This window comes from Hibiscus syriacus, unplaced genomic scaffold, assembly GCF_006381635.1.
Source record: "Hibiscus syriacus cultivar Baekdansim isolate YM2019G1 unplaced genomic scaffold, ASM638163v2 tig00008386_pilon, whole genome shotgun sequence".
NCBI classification, from domain to species: domain Eukaryota; kingdom Viridiplantae; phylum Streptophyta; class Magnoliopsida; order Malvales; family Malvaceae; genus Hibiscus; species Hibiscus syriacus.
In genome coordinates, this window is record NW_024062163.1 from 303,322 (window position 1) to 324,803 (window position 21,482).

At 37.1% G+C, this 21,482-nt stretch overlaps 3 protein-coding genes across 4 annotated transcripts; 1 reads left to right on the forward strand and 2 right to left on the reverse strand.

Moving 5' to 3' along the window:
• Window positions 1-1,322: 1,322 nt before the first annotated feature.
• LOC120202277 (ER lumen protein-retaining receptor erd-2.2-like) lies at window positions 1,323-18,999 on the reverse strand. Of its 2 annotated transcripts, XM_039202716.1 has the most exons (7): window positions 18,989-18,999; window positions 4,272-4,569; window positions 3,105-3,304; window positions 2,393-2,533; window positions 2,228-2,308; window positions 1,717-1,841; window positions 1,323-1,626 (listed from the first exon to the last, which is right to left on the reverse strand). In XM_039202716.1, exons 2-7 carry the CDS (start codon window positions 4,492-4,494, stop codon window positions 1,578-1,580), a joined length of 819 nt encoding a protein of 272 aa, XP_039058647.1. In that variant the 5' UTR covers window positions 4,495-4,569; window positions 18,989-18,999; the 3' UTR covers window positions 1,323-1,577. The 2 variants fall into 2 exon arrangements, with proteins under 2 accessions (XP_039058647.1, XP_039058646.1); XM_039202715.1 differs by lacking the exon at window positions 18,989-18,999 and having other exon boundaries at window positions 4,272-4,680.
• Window positions 6,587-8,306, reverse strand: LOC120202278 (probable alkaline/neutral invertase B). The gene is made up of 2 exons (XM_039202717.1): window positions 7,989-8,306; window positions 6,587-7,013 (listed from the first exon to the last, which is right to left on the reverse strand). The coding sequence occupies exons 1-2, from the start codon at window positions 8,289-8,291 to the stop codon at window positions 6,756-6,758; spliced, it is 561 nt and encodes a 186-aa protein (XP_039058648.1). The 5' UTR covers window positions 8,292-8,306; the 3' UTR covers window positions 6,587-6,755.
• On the forward strand, window positions 16,757-17,342 carry LOC120202279. Its single transcript, XM_039202718.1, has one exon. The coding sequence runs from the start codon at window positions 16,811-16,813 to the stop codon at window positions 17,195-17,197; it is 387 nt and encodes a 128-aa protein (XP_039058649.1). The 5' UTR covers window positions 16,757-16,810; the 3' UTR covers window positions 17,198-17,342.
• Window positions 19,000-21,482: the final 2,483 nt, after the last annotated feature.

Below are 21,482 nucleotides of genomic sequence, written 5' to 3' on the forward strand. Positions count from 1 at the left end.
ACAGCTGAAGAATTTTATGGTGTAAAGTAGGAAAGACGTTATCCAAGAATGATGATAGCAAAGGAGGAATTTCACAACCCGAACCCGAATTATGTGAATATCTGGTGGATGTGGTTAGTTATATGCCCCGACCGAATGTCTTTTTCTTATGGCTTATGACACAAATCAATAGTTTCATATTTGGTTGCAAAACATAATGTTTTTCCTTCTTGTGCTTTGGATAAGCCGAAACACAGCTTGTCCAGCGTGCCACATTCGGAAGTAACCTGAATTGCTAGAGGGCGAAAGGCCAAGGAAAGAAATGCATATGAAAACGAAACAATCATTTGGATTACAAGTATTCTTGTGCAAGAATCTTCAACACTAATACAGCCAATAATTCTAGAAACTCAAAAAATAATCATAACACTAAGAACGACTCCTAAGATATTTATAATGAATAGCCTAGAATATTATTTACTAAGATCCTATAAAATGGTAGATAATGGGAACAGGGAAGCAGTTGTGGACAGTCGGGCATCATGTATGCCAAGTAGTTAATACTTTGTTAGGCAGTAAAACATTGGTGTCAAAAATGCTCTAAATTAGAATAAAAATTAGAGTGATTATTTAATCAAACGTTAGGGTATTTTTTTAACATTATGCCTAATTGATGCTACTCATTATATTGACACTTTTCGAAGTGACCCGAATAGCTAGAGGGTCTCATTGGGTCGGCTGGAATAAACCACCACTGGGAGTGATGTTGTTCAATTCCGATGACGCCTCTTTTGGCAGCTGGTGGTCTTTTTGCGAGATGAAAATGGAGCTTGGATTCGATGCTTTATGATGGAGTTTGCGTTTATTTATAGCATGGGTGGTGAGTTCGGTAAGGTCTGTGTTTCGCTAATGAAATCGGGTTATCATGGTTGATCGTGGAACTTGATGCACTTTTTGTGGTTTATATGCTCAGCCGTCCTTTTCAGATGAGCACTCATCGGACACATTGATTAAGAATTGTTAAGCACTAACGCAGGAAGATTAGGTTATCCAGATCCATCATCTTCTATGGAGGGTAACCGTTGCATAGATCATTTGACGAATCTTGCAAGAAGGATTAGCAAATAGCAATAGAACCCTTCACTGCAGTATCACCCGTCTCCCAAGGCGTCGAATGGACCTTAACACAACAGTCATGAACAATTTCATCAACAGCACCTGAAGTGATGTCGGCCTTCGTTTAGCGATAACATCCGTTAATGTATAAATAATACCTTGACATGAATTAAAATTTTGATAATGCAAGGTAGAACTTTCTTCACCCTCCACTTGTTGGAATAGTCTATAATAAATAACTTTATATATGCAGGCAGCAGGTTAGGCATTTGACATCAAACATCTATGAAATGTTTTCCCTACAAACATCTGCCCAAAGTTTCTGCATCCCGAAAATTACAAACAGACCACTAATTTGCAGTCACAAGAAATGTGCCGAGAGCAAAAACCAGAACTTAAACAAGGACAAGTCACATCTGTAACCAAGTTATGCTTTCTCCGGCAGCCACCTTGCAAACCGCAGCAAAAAACATTATCTTCACTTAGACAACACCCGAGGGAAGACGGAGAACAAGCTGCCCTCCAAAGACACTGCAAAAGCATAAATGATTATGTAAGTAAAACACATATATGTAGTCGGACTAGGATACTTAGTTCCACTTTACAAAGGTTGTAGCCGACCTCTTGATATAATAGTAACAGAAGTCTGCTAAAATGAAAGTTTGAACAATCTCCGATATAAGAACCATAGAAGGCCACAATCCGTAACCCAAGGCTACCAGCAGGCGTCCTCGGCTGTCTAGAACCTGTAGAAAGCAGTAGAGAATGGATTAACATCTTAAAACTATCACCCTCAAGATTCACAATAACATTTCGTGAACCAGTATCATATAAAGCTTCCCCTCTACACAGAAATATGTATGTTAAAACCAAATGTGGCTAATGACTGGAATCGACATCTAAACGCAACAACCAGCCTCATTCTAGGCAACAACCGTTCAATCCAACCTTCAGGATCCTTCATCATGCAGGTCAAAGCTGTCTATTTATTTTTTTTCCAAAGTAGGAAAATTATAAATAAACAGACTGGTATCCATTTAATGCTCAGAATGAGTCAATTTTAAAATAGCTAATGTTAATACATGACTAACTGAAACCCAATCACGTTCAACTTAATGTCACAAGATCAAACCTGTAGAACCCAGTGAGCACAGCTGAGGAACCTTGCAACACCCAAGGCAAATACATAATGAGCTGTAAAAGGCTCAACAATCTGAAAACACATAAAGAAGATGAGTTAAGGACGATATATTTATAAATCTTATGAAAGTATATCGACCATCTAAGTAATTTTGACCTTAGTATTTTGCATCACTCGCAACTGAGGTAAAACAGAAACAGCTTCCAGATACACGCAGAATGCCCAGAAAATCCTGTTTACTAGATTATGAGAAGTTGTTGGGTGAATACACAGAGCTAGTATTGCACAAGGGGCAACCTGAATCCAAATTGTAAGCAAGGGCATTATTTCTAGAATATGTTACAAAAACCCAATCAAGGAACAGATAATCTAATTGGTTACAAGATAGAATCTGTGAATCAAAACAAGAAGAGCGAGGTATAAGGTGTCTTTCAAAGTGGTATTTAAAACAAACAAGCACCAAGGAAAACTGAAGATAAATTAATGCTTCTTATAAAAAAAAAGAATGATAAATTACAGCTGAATGGAGACAATTAGAAGACTATACATGAAAAAGAAGAAAGAGAACAAAAAAAGTCAAAACTAAGTAGATCTTTTATTTCCGAAACAGATTTGAAGGAAAGGAGATTTATATTTTCTAGTATGCAGATATTGCAGCAATTTGCCTCAGTAAGCATGGACATCTATATCAACATTACATAAACATCAGATACTGAGAGAATAAGCTTTACAAGAAAACAAGACAATCTCTTGACAAGGAAAACATGAAACACTGGAGATAAAGCCAGTAGGATTCAATTCTAAACCCAACAATTCGTAGGACAGAACAGCACACATATAACTGCAAATAAGACTGATAAAAACTCACAACATAATATATCGCAAAGTTGTCCTTGTCTTCCATGTAGCTGGACTTCAGTTTGAAACGGATCATATAAATAACCCACAAAGTTGTAGCCAACGTGGCTAAATCAAGTAGGGTGTGTATGTCGTATTCCATGACAAAGCTACAGTACAGCCTAACAGCTAGAAAGATAGCTGTTAGTTCTTGGGTTTTGAGTGATAATCCTGCAACCATTCAAAAATATTTTCAAATAATTGAATGAAACCAATATTTTCATCATTAAAGGCTTTCTACACTCAGTTAAAATACACTTAACCAATAATTGAGAGGTTAATCAATTAAATCATCTATGTTGCGTAAACAACTGACCAAGATTAGATGACATAATAAATTTAAATAACAAGCAAGCATTAAGCATTGCAGGAAAATCGGGAGAGAGAGAAGCTCCTCTTGGTCCAAAAGCTGCATTTCTTTATCAATTGAACATTCTAGTGCTGCCTAACAGTTCGGAAAACACCATAAAAATTGCATATTTTTATCACGGAAAGGAATAGCATGAGGCACAAGTAAAAAGAGGGAAAACTGGCAAAATTTATTGAATTGTAAGACAAACAAAAAAGGCTTCCCTTTGCATCAAGAAGAAACCCTTTATCGAAAATTGATAAAACACCATAGAAAGATCATTACCACACAAAATAACTTAAATATTCTATCCGTCAGAATTCAATTAAACATCCTCCAACGAAATAGAACGAAATTCAATCAAAACCATCAACATCGTATCATGAAATGCAACATAACTCATAAACTTCGTGATAAGTGAAAAGAATTAGGACAAAACTGTAGATTTATAAATCAGAATTGAATTCAACTCACCAAACAAAAAAAAATTGATTCCAATCGAAAGAGAAGAGAAATCAAGCCAGGAGCTCAACCTAGAAAGAACTATAAAGCAAATAAAAAAATCCTTACACTGGACACATAGTTGCCAAACCAAAACCTTTAAAATTTTGCAGCTTAGCGATTACCCGTCACGAGTTTTTGAAATTACTAAATTTAGAAGGAAAAAACACCCATGTATAATGTATTAAATTTAAGCTACAAACTAATCGAAAACAATTTGAATAATAAAATATAGAATTGTTTATCAACTGGAGAAAAGATTAAAGTTTTCGCCTTTTTTTTAATTACCAGCACAAGTCTTCTCTTTGGTGAGTTTATAGATGAGGACGGAGATTCCGAGGGAGTGGACAGCCTCGGCAGCGACGAAGAGGTTGTCGTGGTCGTGTACAATGAATCGGAGAAGAACCAGCGCAGCCATCCCCGATACCACCGCCAAAAAAGCCTTCACCTTCGGCGGCTGTCGTCTCACCCACATCGATACCGCATGGATCGGCCGTTTCGGTGTCTTCATCTCTCCTTTATTCTTTTTCCCGAGAATATGTGGGGAAATTTAGGGATTTACAAGAAGTAGGATTGAGAATTTGATCTAAGTTTTCCGTTTATTAGAAAAGAAAAATAAAAAAAATATTTGGATTTTTTTCTTCCCCTCGAATCTCCGATCTCGATCGCTTCGATTGGGACTAAGAAAGTTACAAGTGATTCGGGTGGATTTTTACTTAACGGGCGAGAAATCTGAATTTATAATTTATAAATGGTTTAATTATATAATAAGTCCCTACAATATACGTAAGTTGTGGTTCTGTGGATTTAGTTTTTGTACATTATTTGGTCACTTTATTAATATGTTTTTAAAATTCTGAATTTTCTGTTACGAATCAAATCATTTTTTAATAAAATTTTAATATTAGTTTATGTATTATATATAAATTTATATCTTTTTATTTAATTATTTTAATCTATCATAATTTAATTATATTTTTCTTATATTATTTAGATTAGGTTACAATTTTAAAACTAAAAAAATATAAAAATAAAATTACTTAAATTACAATATAAATATCTTTTTAGAATAATCTAAGATTTTTATAAGATAATATATATTCGGAACTTTCTTAATATATAACAATTTAAACCTTGTAGATACAGTTAATTGAACACATAATTTTTAAGAGAATAACTTTTTTTTTTATTACTAAGAGCAATTAATGAATTCAATTAAAATGTAAAGATTAAATTCATATCTTATAACGTGGATAGGAGGATTTGCCCATTCATAAATTATATAATCTAACTTTTTCTAATGTCGGTTATGGCTAGGGAAGGGCACGAATCGGGTTTCGGTTGGGTTTTGGTCAACTCGACCTACATTTTTTTCTAAAATTTTGGGGTTGGGTTTAAGGTGAAAAATACTCGACCCGACTCGAAAAATAATTTTATCTTATATATTTAGGAATAATTACAATAATACTCCTCTATATATTAATTTTTTAATTAAATCCATATTTTTATTAAATACAATTAATATTTTTTATTATTTTGGGTTGGGTTCGAATTTTATCTCAAAAAATCGGATCTAATTCGGATCGGGTGGATGGTGTAACATTTTTTAGGTCGAATCGGATCGGGCTGTTGAAATCGGGTCCCATGACCATCCCTAATTATAGCCTAACTTGCTTTACATTTTAATTACAATAACAATTACATCTGTATAATTAATGTATTTACGAATAACTATCACAATAGTTAATCACCATAAGTATTAAATTATTAATTTAATGATATCATAAGTTAAGTCAACCGGATAATGTCTAAAGTTCAAAAATATTTTATTATATTTTTCAATAGAAGTAAGTTAATTTTAGGGTATAGGAGACAAATCGTGACTATAGAATAATGATTTATTAAGTCTTTCGACTATTAAAAGTTATAAAATAATTATTTAATTATAAGAAACTACTTTTTTAGTCCCTTAACTATTAAAAGTTACAAAATAGTCACCGACTATTCATTATGTTCTAAACTCCTCCTCTTTCGTTAAAAATTAATGTCAGTATGAGATGTACGTTTACTTGTTGACTGAGATATGATAAAAAATGATATCATTATCTCAATCAACTATCATATCTCAATTAGCATGTTAACGTCCAACTTAACTGGCCGTTAATTTTTTAACGAAAAATGATGAGTTTGGAACATAATGAATCTTAGAGTGATCATTTTACGTTAATGGGTAAAGTACACAAATGGTCCTCTGACTATAGGATAATGTTTTATTAAGTATTTTGACTATTAAAAGTTATAAAATAGTCATATGACTATAGGAAGTTACTTTTTTTAGTCCATTGACTATTAAAAGTTACAAAATGATCACTCGATTATTCATTATATTCCAAGATCCTTCTTTTTCGTTAAAAATTGACGTCGGTATGAGATGTACGTTAACTTATTGACTGAGATATGATAAAATATGATATCATAATCTTAAACAACTATCATATCGCAGTAAACATGCTAACGTCTAACTTAACTGACCGTTAATTTTTTAACGAAAAATGATGATTTTGGAACATAATGAATGGTAGGCTGTGAAAAGCTCACCATTCTACTATCAATCATGCAGCAACCATCCGCACAGAGAAGCGTGGGAAATGTGTTAAACCCTTCGGAGAGACATAAAGCCAGAATTAGGCGCATACCCTTCTGGCATTCTGGCAACTCTGCCAATAAGGTATCTCCTGTAGACTTCGTTTATGCTCGAAGTAAAATGATCCATCAAAATCCAGAATCTACAGGAGCAACTCTTCCTATTGCACTCTCACCAAAATCTGCAATCAGTGTTTCACTGTTCCTAACTGGGTCATGGAGAACTTTGAAACTGACTGGCATTACTCCTTCTCCAAACTGAAACCGATCAATCTTTTTCTCCCATGATTGAAGTCGAAGGGTCTTCAAAATGAAGTTCTTTACTATTTCCGGTTCCCCATTCATCAGGAAAGCTAATGCGCTAGGGACAAAATCTCTCACAAAGACCTTTGCAGAAAAAAAAAATAAACAAACATATTTACAAACTAAAGCATTCTTTGCAAACTCAAAAAGTTGGTTTCATATGAGCTTCAAAAACTAGGAGAGTTCATAAAGAAAATAGAATCAAATGGATAAAGCGCCACAAAATCTAAAATACGAAACCTAGTATGTCAATATAACATGATAAATAGAGGGAAAACGAAAAATATGAACTGGATGAGCTCCATTTTTAAATTAAAACCATGCAAACAGGAAAAAGTAAAATACTTCTATATCTTGCACCATCCAACGATCAACATAATAAATGTCCGCAAGGACTACATTCTAACCCAAGTATTTAGAAGAAAGAAAAATATAGTGCTGAAAGATATGCTAATTGTGTCTTTCTCTTTTGAATTAATACCACTGACTTTGCTCGTGATACAAGAATAGTAGTTCTTGTAGTCACAAACATTAACTGCAAAAAGAACAGTCATAGAACTGCAGGCAATTAACAAATGGACGATACATTCAGCTCATATACTGAAATTTAACATTTAATCACCATTACCAATACAATGATCAAGTATCGTGACAGAGAGAACATGTGGAGTATGTGCTAATTGAATTGATATTGCTTTCAACTGAGATGGAGGCATAAGGTTTGGAGATTCCATATTGGTTACAATGGACGAGTGCAGCCAAAGTTTACATGTGTCACGGTGAAATCATGTGGATCATCTTCTATGGTTGGTGATTTCTAGATTTTCAGTTTTTCTCTTTCGAGGTTTGTAGGACTTTGTTATTTGTAGTCTAAATGTAATGTTGTTTTTGGGTTGTGGTGTTGCTCTTTGTTTTGGTTGCAAGGTCTTTGTTTGCAGTTGGGTGTTTCTGGTTTGTTACCTCTTCGAATTCTCTTTTGCTAATAGAACTTTTATATTGGTTGAGCAAATAAATTAAAAAAAAACTAAGATAGGGTTACAAAAGCAATGTGAGCTTCACCTGATCGTAGTTTAGATTTTCTTCAGAATTATCCAACGCTGCAATAGTCCCAACTGGTTGACCACGAAAATACACCAATACTCTTCTCAAAGAATCCCAAGCTTCACCAACAATTGGATGTACGTCAAAACCAGTGTGTGACCTTGGTGTATTCAAACCTGACCTTCTACCCGCAGGCGAAGAGATAAATTCCAGTGGCTCATATATTCGAGGTAAACTAATATCAGTAGCTCTGCCTTGATTCAGCGCAATAGGTAGTTCATTGAGAAACCTTTCTTCCAATGAGCTCTGCCTTTTGTACATTCAGGAGCCTTGGCTTCTCTAGCAACTTTGAAAAGTCGCCTTCTTCAAATCCATCCAAGGTACAGAGTCCATCCCCATTTTTCGTATCTTTATTCTGATTAGCATCACCATCCGGCGACGACATTTCCGAATGTGTATTCTAAATGTTAAGCTGAATTGATGTAACCTAAACCTGATTCAAATGTTCAACAACCTACAATTCGAAAGAAACAGGACTCAAATCACCGTCACTTGATTGCAGGTTAAACTACAGTTCAAGACCAATGGAAGGAGGTCAGTAACTAACCTTTCAATGAACTGGCCAAAACCAGCTAGGCGCCAAAATTCCTGGATCAAACAGACGAATTAGTTAGTGATTCCGTTAATGTAATCCCGTATTTGCATTTAACCAAACAGAAAGTTAACGTATAACATCAAGTGAAAAAACGAATAAGAATAATTTACACAAAAATTCAATCGTCTAAACGTACTTAAAACACACATTGACGATTCAACCAAGCAATTAAAAAGAAAAAAAAGAGTTTAAGATCAGAGAATAGAGTTTTGCATGAATCAGATACGTTAACATTTCATCGTGAAATCATATTAATTATTAAAATAAAAGAGAGAGAAAAGGAGGAGATAATAATAACTAACCATTTTTATGGAAGTGACTTGAGCAAATAGCCAAATAGTTTCAGTCTTTCAAGAATCCAGGAGTAGAGAAAAAAGAGAGGAAGAAATAAGCTGAATTTGGAGACTGGTGAGAGCAAGTGATGCTCCTAGACCTTTACCTGCTCAACCGGTAATCCTCGTTTTGCAGGATTTGGAGGAGACCGGCAATTGGGCAAGAAAATTGAGAAGACACATAAAAGGAGGACATGCATTATACAATTATAAGGGTAAAATACATAATTTTTCATTGAGCTCTACTCTCTCTCCTATTTAATGTACTTTCACTTTTTCTAATTTATTTACTAAACTTTTGAATTATTTCTGCTTTGGTCACTCCAAGTTATTTTATTATTATTTTGGTATGATGTGCTATTTTTTTATTATTTAATATAAAAATAATGTAAAATATAAAATAAAAACAGAAGGTGATTGTGCATTGTTCATTAACGTTGGACATCACCGTCGATGGTTGTAGATGGTGTTCGCTCGATCTCAGATTTCATCAGTCGCTTTGTCTCGACCCCATGAGTCCGAATTTGATATCTATTTTGTCGGAACATAATTAAAAATCGATAAAAAATGAGAAGATCAAAACTCTAGTCGTCGTTGACTATCGTATATGGTGGTCGTTCGGTTCTAGATTTCATGGGTCGCTTCGCCTCAACCCCTGAACCTGAATTTGACCTCCATTTGGTCAGAACATGCTCTGAATTCTACGAATTGAATATCGAAAGTGAGGAAATCAAAACATTTTAATCGAGATTCACGGATTTTGAGATATTTTCCGGTGAAACAACCACCACATTCGGACTTAGGAGGTCAAGGCGAAGTGGCCCATGAAACTTGAGACCGAATGACTGTCGATTTCGAAGGCCGACGGTGGTTAACGTTGGTTGATAGTGGGCGGTGATTATTTTAAATGTTTTTAAATTTAATGATAAAATAATTCAGAGTGACCAAAACAAGAGCAATTCGAAAGTTCAGTGAGTAAATTGAAAATATCAAAACTACAAGAAATAACACAGGAGAGAAAGTAAACTCCAGTGAGAAATGATATAATTTATTCCAATTACAAATCCACGAAGGGTACCATTTGGTACAATTACTAAGGGAAACCTCAACTTTCACTTTTTTTTCAAATCAATCCCTAAACTTGGAAAAATTATTAGGAGTTTAGGGTGTTACGTGACTAACAAAAATCCCGTGCACCATACAATCAAACTTGTGCTCCCAGTACCATATTTTTTATGTACTTAATGCATCATATTGGTCTCGTGCTTCGGGCAACATATTGTACTCATGCTATAGGCGTCATATTATTCTCCGGCCCGCAAGCGCTATACTATTCACTCGCATATTTTTCCAGTGTCTGTCGTTTACGAAAATTTACACAGTTAATTAAATTATTTAAAAGTTATTTTTAGACGTGAAATAAATTATGATTTTATATTACGAGTAATGTTGTGGTATCGTGGTGAACTTGAAAAATATTACAATGCGACCGTTACATTACTTTATGGTCCAAAATTTAAATACTATGCCAATCATTGCCTTGTTTCTAAAAGCAATATTTTTTTGGAAACATTCTACTTGACAATTGACATCAGATGGAGCTATTAATACCTGAACACCTTCCTTGGCATCCAGAATTTCCGGACATAAGTTTCCTAATCAACTACAGTACATAGATAAGATCCCTTATAAGTTTACGTAACTGGTAATCTAGTATTTGACAACTAAATCTCTCTAAGTATACAAATAACTATAATGAGCCTGTTAATGAATCTGTGAATAATGTGGGATGGTGCTTATCTGAATGTAAATTTTCGCTAGCTTTCTCTTGAATGGCCATTATCGACCTATAGCTCTCATCTGAATTGCAGTGGGCTAATCCCTAAAGCATGGCATCTGGGCACAAGTTGTCAGCCACAAAGTAGTGCCCATGCAAGGATGTATGAAATAACCACTGGAAGAGCCCATGGTGTCCTCAGCTGCCATTGACTGCTTGGATTTAATTCCTGAGCATGGTTTCGCATACACTGGCATTTAGCAGAATCAGGTAAGGCTAAATTATCCACAAAAGAGGAATTTATTTCTGTCAGTTGACCTTGTACGTGTTGGCCTTTGATTCATGCATTAAATGCAGTTTGTAGAAATTAGTCTAGTTTTGAGAAGAAGAAAAAGAAATATTAATGTGGTTTAGCATGGATGGAGGCAGGCAACATGATAATCCCGGAGGTCGGTGGTTTCATGAATACTAAAATTTCCAATTTTATATCCATTTCTCACTCTCCTTCGTCATGGGTATGTTCTGCAAATCTTAATTGTTAGAATCTGCCGATACATGGCTGTAAGCTGTAGACGTGCACGTACAATAGCATGGCTATAGCATGTGGATAGTTTCGGTTATATTTGGCGCCAGAGTTTGTTAGATTGTTAGAGCAGTTATTAGCTCAACACCAGCTATAAAGCTGGCATACTTGTGAACTGAAAACAGATAAGAAATATACTGATCTTTGTATTCTGTTCTTCAACATGGTATCTTTCGCCGATCGATCTTGGGTTTCTTAATTCACAACTTGTGTCTGTGCATCTTGGTTTGGAGCTTCATGGAGTCGTTCACACGTACCGGCTTCTCTCACAAGAGAATCAATGTCGTTCTTGATGAGACAAATTTCCTCCTGTGGAAGCAGCAAATCCTGCTCACGGTAAGGAGCCACCGACTTGAACGTCTGCTAACTGGAGTGCTCAGGCCACCACCGGAGACAATACTCGATGACTCTGGGGTAACTCGTGCCAATGATGCATTCGAAGATTACGTAGCGCAGGATAGTGCGCTGGCCTCTTGGCTTCTATCAACCATCAGTTCTCCTCTGCTTCCTCACTTTGTGGGTGCTGAATCTGCAGCCGATGTGTGGAATATTGTTCAACAACTTTTTGCGAGCAGGTCCACGACTGCTGCCATGAGCTTGCATTGCAAACTACAGTCACTCCAGAAAGGCAATGACAGTATGCGGGTATACCTTACTCGAGTGAAGGAAGTGTGCGACGCACTAGCATCGTGTGGCAGCGCTGTTTCACATGTTGGCCATGTTGCAAGCATTTTGAAAGGCCTGCCTAGGGAATATCAACCATTTATGGCTGTCATCACCACAATGAAGGAAACGTTATCTTTGGATAGTTTACATACTGTTCTGTTAGATGCTGAAGCACAACTGGCCGGGTTTGATGAGCAATTAGATCACGTACCTATGGCCGCCAATATAGCTAAAAGAAAGGAAGTTCATGATTCGTCTTTTAATGGGCGTCGAGACTCTAAAAACATACGCCCATCGACTGTCAACAGAACTGGTGGTCAAGGTCGAGGCCGAGCCAAAGTTCAATGCCAACTTTGCGGCAAAGTTGGTCACATGGTAGATCGTTGCTGGCACCGGTTTGATGAGGAATTTATGTGTGTGACGTTTGACTCTCAAACTCACAATACTCGTAAAAGTCAGTCTATCAACGCTCATTACTCGGCTGCTGATACTTCGAGACTCGGCTGTGAATGCTGCAAGGGCCACTCCCAAGAAGCAGGCAGTATGCAAGCCAACACTGCTTCTGGATTTAATGACCACTGGGTGGTCGACTCTGGAGCCACGCATCATATTACCCCAGATGCAACAAATGTTTCGAACACCACTGAATTTCGAGGTCCAGGTAAACTAACTATCGGAAATGGGGCCTCCATTGATATTCATAACATTGGTACTGCTCAACTTCCTCTTACTACTGACTCGTCAAGAACCCTGATCTTGAACGAGTTGTTACATGTACCTTATATAACCAAAAATTTGCTTTCCGTATCCAAGCTTGCTAGGGACAACAAGGTTTATCTTGAATTCCATGCTGAAAGATGTCTTGTTCGTGATGAACGTTCCAAGGCGATCTTACTTCAAGGTGTTGAGAAAGGTGGTTTATATGTGTTTTCGCTGAGCGGGCTTGATGCAGAAAAGAAGACTGCTGAAGCTAACATTGCATCTGCCTCTCAATCTGAGCTGTGGCATCGACGGTTGGGGCATCCAGCTAGTTTTGCGTTTAGTAAAGTTGCAAAAGAACTTGATGTAAGACTTGACCTTGATGTTAATAAACTTGTGTGGCTTGCTTTATGGGTAAAAGTCACAAGCAACCGTTTCCTTCATCAAGTACCCAATACAGTGCACCATTTGAGCTAATTTTTCTGATCTTTGGGGACCTCCCCATGTTGCTTCTAATGGTTATAGGTATTATGTAACGTTTATAGACGCCTTTACTCGTTTTACTTGGCTTTATCTACTCAAAGATAAAGCTCAAGCAGTTGAAGCATTCAAGCGATTTCACAAGTTAGTTACAAATCAATTCGGTGGCTCGATTAAAGCGTTGCAATCAGATTGGGGTGGAGAATATCGAGTGTTTTCTGTCTTACTTGCTAAATCCGGGATAGTGCACCGACTGACCTGCCCTCACACGTCTGAGCAAAACGGTGTGGTCGAACGCAAGCATCGCCATGTCGTTGAGTTAGGTCTTGTACTGCTGGCCCAAGCTTCGTTGCCTTTGCAATACTGGTCATATGCCTTCGTAACTGTTGTTCATCTCATAAATCGTCTTCCAACATCTGTTCTTGGAGGGATTACACCATACGAGAAGTTGACTCAAAGAAAACCGGATTATGCTTATCTCAAGGTCTTCGGATGCCAGTGCTTTCCACATCTCAGACCCTTCCAGAATAACAAACTATGTTTTCGATCACAATCCTGCATATTTCTTGGCATTAGCCCTCAACACAAGGGTTACCAGTGCTTGGCAAACAATGGTAGAGTCTACATCTCTAGGCATGTGGTATTTAACGAATCTGTTTTTCCATTTGCAGAAAAAAACGCAGCCTGCTCATCACGTGGTTCGCAGGGTGTTTGCTTGCAAAATATTCCGATTGTAGCTGATGTAAAGAAGTTGAGTCTTGATACTATGTCTACAAACCATCAGGATGCTGCAGTTGTTGAAGACAGTGATGAACAACAGTGCCAGAATATGGTTGAATCAAATAACAACAATGTTGGGACCACAAGGTGAAGGGTTAATTCCTATAGCTGGCTCGGGGGCAGAATTCAATGTGCCTGTTGTAAATGATACTGATGCAGTAACTAGCTCAAATCGAGAGCATGAAGAATTGGTGTCACCTACTGTTGCACCTACTTTACCAGTGATGGAAAGTCATCATCCGATGATAACACGCAGTAAACGTGGTATTTACAAACCCAAGTTGTATTCTATTCATTTTGATAATGAGATTCCCTCCTCGGTACAAGAGGCGCTATAGACGACCGAGTGGAAGGAGGCAACGCAAGCCGAGTTCGAAGCACTTCAAAGGAACAATACGTGGGAACTGGTCAAATTGCCAGAAGGTCGCACTCCTATTGGGTGCAAATGGTTGTTTAAGCTAAAGCGTAACCCTGATGGTTCTATACACCGCTATAAGGCACGACTAGTTGCGAAAGGCTACTCGCAAATACCAGGACATGATTTCCTCGATACATATAGCCCGGTTGTTAAGTTCGCCTCCCTTAATGCAATCTTGGCACTAGCAGTGTCTAATAACTGGGAGTTGAGACACATTGATGTGAACAATGCCTTCCTCAATGGTGATCTTACTGAGGATGTATTCATGAAGCAACCACCAGTATTTGAACAATTTGCTGAAGATGGATCTACACTGGTCTGCAAGCTTCAAAAGGCCTTGTATGGACTGCGCCAGGCGCCCAGGAATTGGCACGCTAAGCTCCGCAACAGTCTTGTACAGATGGGTTTTACAGCTTCACGAGCAGATGCATCCTTTTTTGTTTGCAAACGAGATACTGGCAATGTGTATGCATTAGTATACGTTCATACGTTGATGATATCGTCATTACGGGGCCCTCGTCGTGTGAAATTCAAGCAGTAGTTCAGTTACTCAGTTCTGCTTTTTCGCTTAAGGATCTTGGTGCACTTCATTTCTTCTTGGGAATTGAAGTTCATCGCTCCCGTGAATGTCTCTTCTTGAATCAGAAGAAGTTTGTGCTAGAGTTGCTAGAAAAAACGAACATGACAAGGGCAGCTGCTTGCCATACACCAATGGTTCTGGCACCAAAGCTGTCAAAGGATGCTGGAGAGTTACTGCCGAATCCAAGTGAATACCGCAGCGTAGTAGGGTCATTGCTATACTTATGTCACACCCGACCTGATTTGTCTTATAGTGTGGGAAAGGTGGCGCAATTTATGCATGCACCACGAGAAATGCATTGGCTTGCAGTCAAGCGAATCCTTCGATATCTGGTTGGTACGATAGATTACGGGTTAATGTTTCAAGCAAGCAAGGCAGAACTGACTGTATCAGCATTTGCAGATGCTGATTGGGGAGCAAATGTAGACGATCGAAGGTCAATCTCTGGCTATGGTGTGTTCATTGGCAAATGTTTAGTTGCATGGAGTTCAAAGAAACAAAAAACCGTATCTCGATCCACAATGGAGGCTGAATATAAGAGTTTGGCTGACGCAACAGCTGAAGTCGCTTGGACGAGCTCTTTTCTTGCAAATTTGGGGTTTCAGCAGTTGAGAGAGCCAGTGCTTTGGTGTGACAACACAGGAGCAGTAGCCATGAGTGCTAATCCTGTGTATCATGCTCAATCGAAGCATATAGACCTCGATATACACTTCGTTCGGGAGAAGGTTGCAGCTGGTCAGTTGAGGGTTAACTACATACCAGCCGGGCATCAAATAGCTGATGGTTTCACCAAACCACTCTCCAAGTCTGCATTTGAAGAATTTCGCCGCAATGTGTGTGTTGTACCAGGGTTGTAACATTGTCTTAGTAAAAAAAAGAAAAAAAGAGTAGAGGGAATGTAAGCTGTAGACGTGCACGTACAATAGCATGGCTATAGCATGTGGATAGTTTCGGTTATATTTGGCGCCAGAGTTTGTTAGATTGTTAGAGCAGTTATTAGCTCAACACCAGCTATAAAGCTGGCATACTTGTGAACTGAAAACAGATAAGAAATATACTGATCTTTGTATTCTGTTCTTCAACAATGGCCCATACACTATCATAGTTTCTGAATATAATTTAGCCTCAAAATAAAACCTTTTTGAATGAGATGATTCTGATTTTAAATAGTTTGTAGTAGGGATAAGTGAAACAGGTTGTAACATATTTGCTAATTTTTAAGACGTTGGATTAGGGAGATTCAACGTATGTTTCCCAAGCAACAAATTCCTAGGTGCTTGCCATTGCCCCACCTTCCCTTCTGTTTGTTAAATGTTTAATTATTCAAAATTCTTGTATTGCAGACAGCAGCATTTCCAAGAATTAACCTTTCTGCAAACTCTCATCTTCCTTGAATTATCTGGTTTAATCTTTTATTATAGTTAAGAGAAATTCCCATTCAAATCAGAATGATAATAAGATAAACAATGATGATTTAAGACTTGAGTTGTTGAGAATTTTTTTTTCTTTGAAGAGTTTTGAACAAGTAATAATTAATAAATGCTTTGGATACCAAGTCTTGTATTGAAAAAGCAACATTTTGATGGAGGTTTTCAACATCTCTCCTACCCTATGTATGTTTAAAAACCATAACCAAGACAATAGGAAGAACAAGACGACAAATATTTCAACCCTTGTGTGTCCCACAATGCCAAGTTCAAAAACCTGAATCCAGTTAGTTCCGACAGTATAAACTACGAGCAATATCAACGGTCCAGAAGCACCCTGGTTCAATCTAAGCTGTGAACCACAAAAACCAGACTAGACATCCTCTTGTGCTATTTATAAATACACTCTTTATTTCACACGCCAGAAAATACTGACCTCTTCAATGGCTTATTATGGAAGAAAAGACTCCATCTTCGATTCATTCTCTTTAAGCCCTCTGCCTTACCCGGTTCTGCTAATCCTAGCTCTCACGTCCTTGTTCCTCGGAATATCAACCTACCTTAACTACGAATCAGCAGTGGAATCTGCTGAAGAGCAAACGAGTTGGGTGCTTTTCGCCACACCAGTAGTGTTGATCCTCTTGGCAAGGTGGCTTTCGTCTGTGGATGTTTCCGGTATGCTGTTTGGTTCATCAGCGTACCAACATATCCGCCGGACTCATCAACTCTCTTCGGAAGGCATGTCTCCGTGGGCGGTGGCTGCTTTAATTGTGTTGCTGTTGGTCCTGTTGCAGTACCAGTCAGTTTTTCGTGAGAGCTGGCTTGTATGATAAGTACTAGTACTATAGTTTGTGAAACTATGCTGTAGTTTTCTTTTTCCTTTAACTGGGTTTTGCCTTGTTAGAGCCAAGATGATATGTACGCTAGTAACAGTTCTGAAAACAATAAGATTGACAGTGGATTTTGCTTAGTTTATTTAACTTCCAAAAACCCAAGTTCATTTCTGGGAAGATTGAACTTGAAAAAAGATAACCGACCATCCCAGTGTTGATTCTCGATTTGTCGACCAAATGAAACGTCGGTTTCAAATTTGACGCTTTCGGTTTCGGGTTTGTGTCATGACAGACGAGCTGTCCCTGTTTTTAAGCCATGATGACTGCAACATTCAACAGGAATCTAACCTACCGCTGGCCAAGTGGTCCAGTGTTTTATCAAGCCATGAATATCCATCCCAAGTAACATCGACTATTTCGTCTAGTTATTCACCAGTCAATAATTGGGTCATTAGAACTCTCCAAGGACGTTAGTGATAGAAAAAAGACAATTATTAGAATACTAAATATCAAAATAAGTGCTCAAACTATACCACTTTTCTAGAATAGGTGTCTTAACTATTTTTTTACTCATTCAGATGCCTAATGTTACAAACGTTACTCATCTAGGTGCCCAGGCAGTCAATGACATTAATTTTCCCTTTAGTGACATGTGTCATAATCTGGTGCTTTTAAAAATTTTATTAAAAATTAAAAGCATCATATTGTGACACGTGTCACTGAACCCTATACCCACATCGATTTGAAAACCGTCATTTCAATCCCTAAACCCACGTCGGTCATTGCCCTTTGTTGTCGACGAAACTCCAATCGACCTCATCTCCCACAGCAACCAAAACCCTCATAAAATCGTAACTAATCGACGACGAATTGACGTTTTATACCTTGAGAACTCTGAGATGAAAATCGCGATCTCGACGGCTAATCGACCGCAACTACGACAACGTATGGCTAGGAGGATGGCAGAGACTATATGGCGGTGGTGGTCGTGGCTGGAAAGGGCGACAACGGTGGGTTAATGATAGGATTTGGGAATTTTAGGTCTTTTGGGGCTTTTTATAATTTAAGAGAAATTGAAGTTTTTTTATAAATATAATGATATTTAAAAAAAAATTTGTAACGTTAGACACCTGGATGAGTCAAAAAATAGTTTAGACATCTATTTGAAAAAAGCATTATAGTTTAGGCATTTATTTTGGTATTAAACCTTATTAGAAAATCAAGGACGTTAGTGATAAAAGAAAAAAAAAAAAAGATAATTATTACTCTTAAAAGTCCTAGTTTAAACAGATGCATCGATAACATATTAACATGTGTGTTTATTAATAATAATTAATTTTTTAAATAAATATTATTTTATAATTACTTCATACTAATTAAAAATAAAAATAAAAAATAATTAGATCGCGATTCTTCCATAGTTTTCAAGCAATTGCACCATTCTCAAGACTCAAATACAATATCATAATGTAGTATAAAAAAAAGTGCATTTTTTCTTGGTTCAATCCACAATTTAAAACAAACCAAATGAGTAAATGAAGTTTAGATTAGCAAATGAGAATCAAACAGTAAGCATTTGGAGTGCATTATGCACTCTTCTATCAATGGCAGTGAATTACGTATAGTGCCCACAACAGTTTAACAGAAATTAAACTTATAGCACATTAGAAAGATACAACAGATATTTTTCCTATCAGTATCAGCTTGCTTTGCAAGCTCGCTCACCACAGTTGCTTCCATTCACGGACCCTGCAAGAGAGATGTAGAGAGTCATTAGCTAGCAAAGACAGTTCGATCTAGAAGAATAGGATAAATTCAAAAGCTATGGCACGATCTTATAAATCATCCTCAAATTAGCCACTAAACAACTAATCAAACTTGGCAGGATGATACAACATCCCCTTCCTCAGATCACAGAAAAGTGGAACGAAGAACGCTCTCAGAACTGAATTTGGGCAAGTACATTCTGCTTACACATACAATTGTATAAAGAAGATCATGCAAATTATGACAACATGCCATCACACAACAAGGATCCTTAGAAATAAACAATCATAGAATCTCTAACTTTTCATATCATAGAAAAAAAAACTTACCAGCAAAAGCCTTCAGTTGCTGGAAGCATACATCAAAAGTTTTCCCTGCTTCTCTTTCTTCTAATAATTCACCGATACAAGCCATCACTCCAAGACAATAAATCTACAGTCAGTACTGAGTATTTACATATTTTGCATTAATTACCACAAAAAACTATGCCCTTCGACTCATTTGCAGAACGTGAGTACTGAAACTTTTACCTGGTCATCTTCACCAATAATATGTCTGCCTTCAGAATGCCCCAGAATGACCCATTTGCAGCCAATATCTTTTAGTCGTTCCACGCTACAGGGAAAATCAGATGAATCATATCAAAGACACAGAATTAGGACCAAATACCCAAAACTATGAAAAAGACAAAGGTTAGCAAACAGCTTCCAATATGTTTACTGTAGACACCCGTTTTTGTCCGGGTTTTTTTTTCGTTATTTTATTATTATTATTATTATTATTATCGTTATCTTATTATTTTATTATTATTTATTATTACAAATTTTTGCAGGCTCAAACCCGAAGCCCATCAGATACCAAACCCGACCCAGAATTACAAGACTTGGAGCCCAGACCCTGTTCAGGCCCAATACCCGAACCAGGCCTGGATCTGGCCCAAGTAATTAGGGTTTTAAACCCTAAACATATCATCATCCAGCCGCCGCCGCCAGTAGCAAATGAGCAGCCGCGCCACCGTCACTGTTCCGGCCCGTCTCGCTCCACTCCGACTGCTCCCACCTGCACCAACAGTAACCCCATCAGTTCCAAATCAAACCAATCAAAGGAAATAGTAAACAAATCAAAACCCTAAATTAAAAAAATACCTAAATCCCGATAAATCGAGAAATTTGTCCCTACCAAGATCAGAGACCCTTACCCCTACGCTAGCATCATCATCATCTCACCAAACGAAGCAAAATCAACCATAAATCAAGCAAAGATATCAGAGGAAAAGGGGGGACATTCGGTTGGGGATAAAAAAAAACAGAGAATAAAAAAAGAGAGATTCGAGACAGAAAAAAAAAGAAAATCAGAGAGGAGAGAAAAAAAAATAAAAACATAAAAAGAAAGGAAATAGAAAAAATACAGGGAGTGTAGAGGAACCAAGGAGAGAAACCCTTACCTCGTTCCCTCGTTGAAATCTAAGGTCACCGGAGTCGAAGAATCCGAAGGGTTCTTCATAGATTCACAGCGTTTGAGCCTATTTTCGGGGAAACTAACCCCGTATTCATGACCAGGGCGTTGAGGCGTTTCAGTTGGTGCCCTCCTTTCTCTTTTCTGGCGGCGACGTACGGCGGTGATCGCCGACCAACGGCGGCCGGCACGGCGAAGCCTCCTCAGATTCTGGGCTTCGGTTGAAGCTCCAGAGAGCTTCCTCTCTTTCCCTCTTTCTGTGAAATGGAAGGGGAGAGGAATGAAGAGAGACGAATTTTCAAACATATAAAGGGGGTATTTAAACGGGTTTCAAAACGACGCCGTTTCAAGGGTCTGGGCACCCGTGTTTTGCAAGCATGGGGTAACTACACTTTAGGTCCCTTCTCCTTTGTAATGCTTTATTTAAGTCATTTAATGAAATTATTATTGTTTTATTTCGAGCCTTTTAGTTTTTAATGATTGCATTTCAGTCATTAATTTATATATTATGTTTGCTGATATTATAATTTGGTTGTGATATTTATATTTATTTCGTTTTAGTCACTGTTTCAGTTTATTGTGCATTTTCCTTTGATATTCGGATTTGGTCATGAAATTTGCAAATGTTATATATTAGTCACTGTTCATGTTTTATATCATATTTGTCTATATTTGATTCTGGATTTAATATTTTCAAATATTTCAATTTAATCACTGATCCCATGCATTTTATTATCTTTACTGTTATTTGAATTTGGTCACCATATTCGTATATATTCTATTTTAGTCATTGTTTGATGTTTGGTTTAATTACTTTGTGATCTTTTATGTTTCTGTTTATTTCATTTTAGTCCTTACTCTTTTATATTACTACTTTCGTGAATGTTGGAATCTGATCTCGTATTGTGTAATTATTTTATTTTAATCACTTAATATAACTTTGCATTTTTTAATTTTTGGCTTCAAGTTCTAATTGCTTTTATTTTAGTCATTTTCTGTTTTTTTTAAATATATTTGGTTTAATGTCTATTTTATTTTCTTTTGTTTTGGGCATCTATGT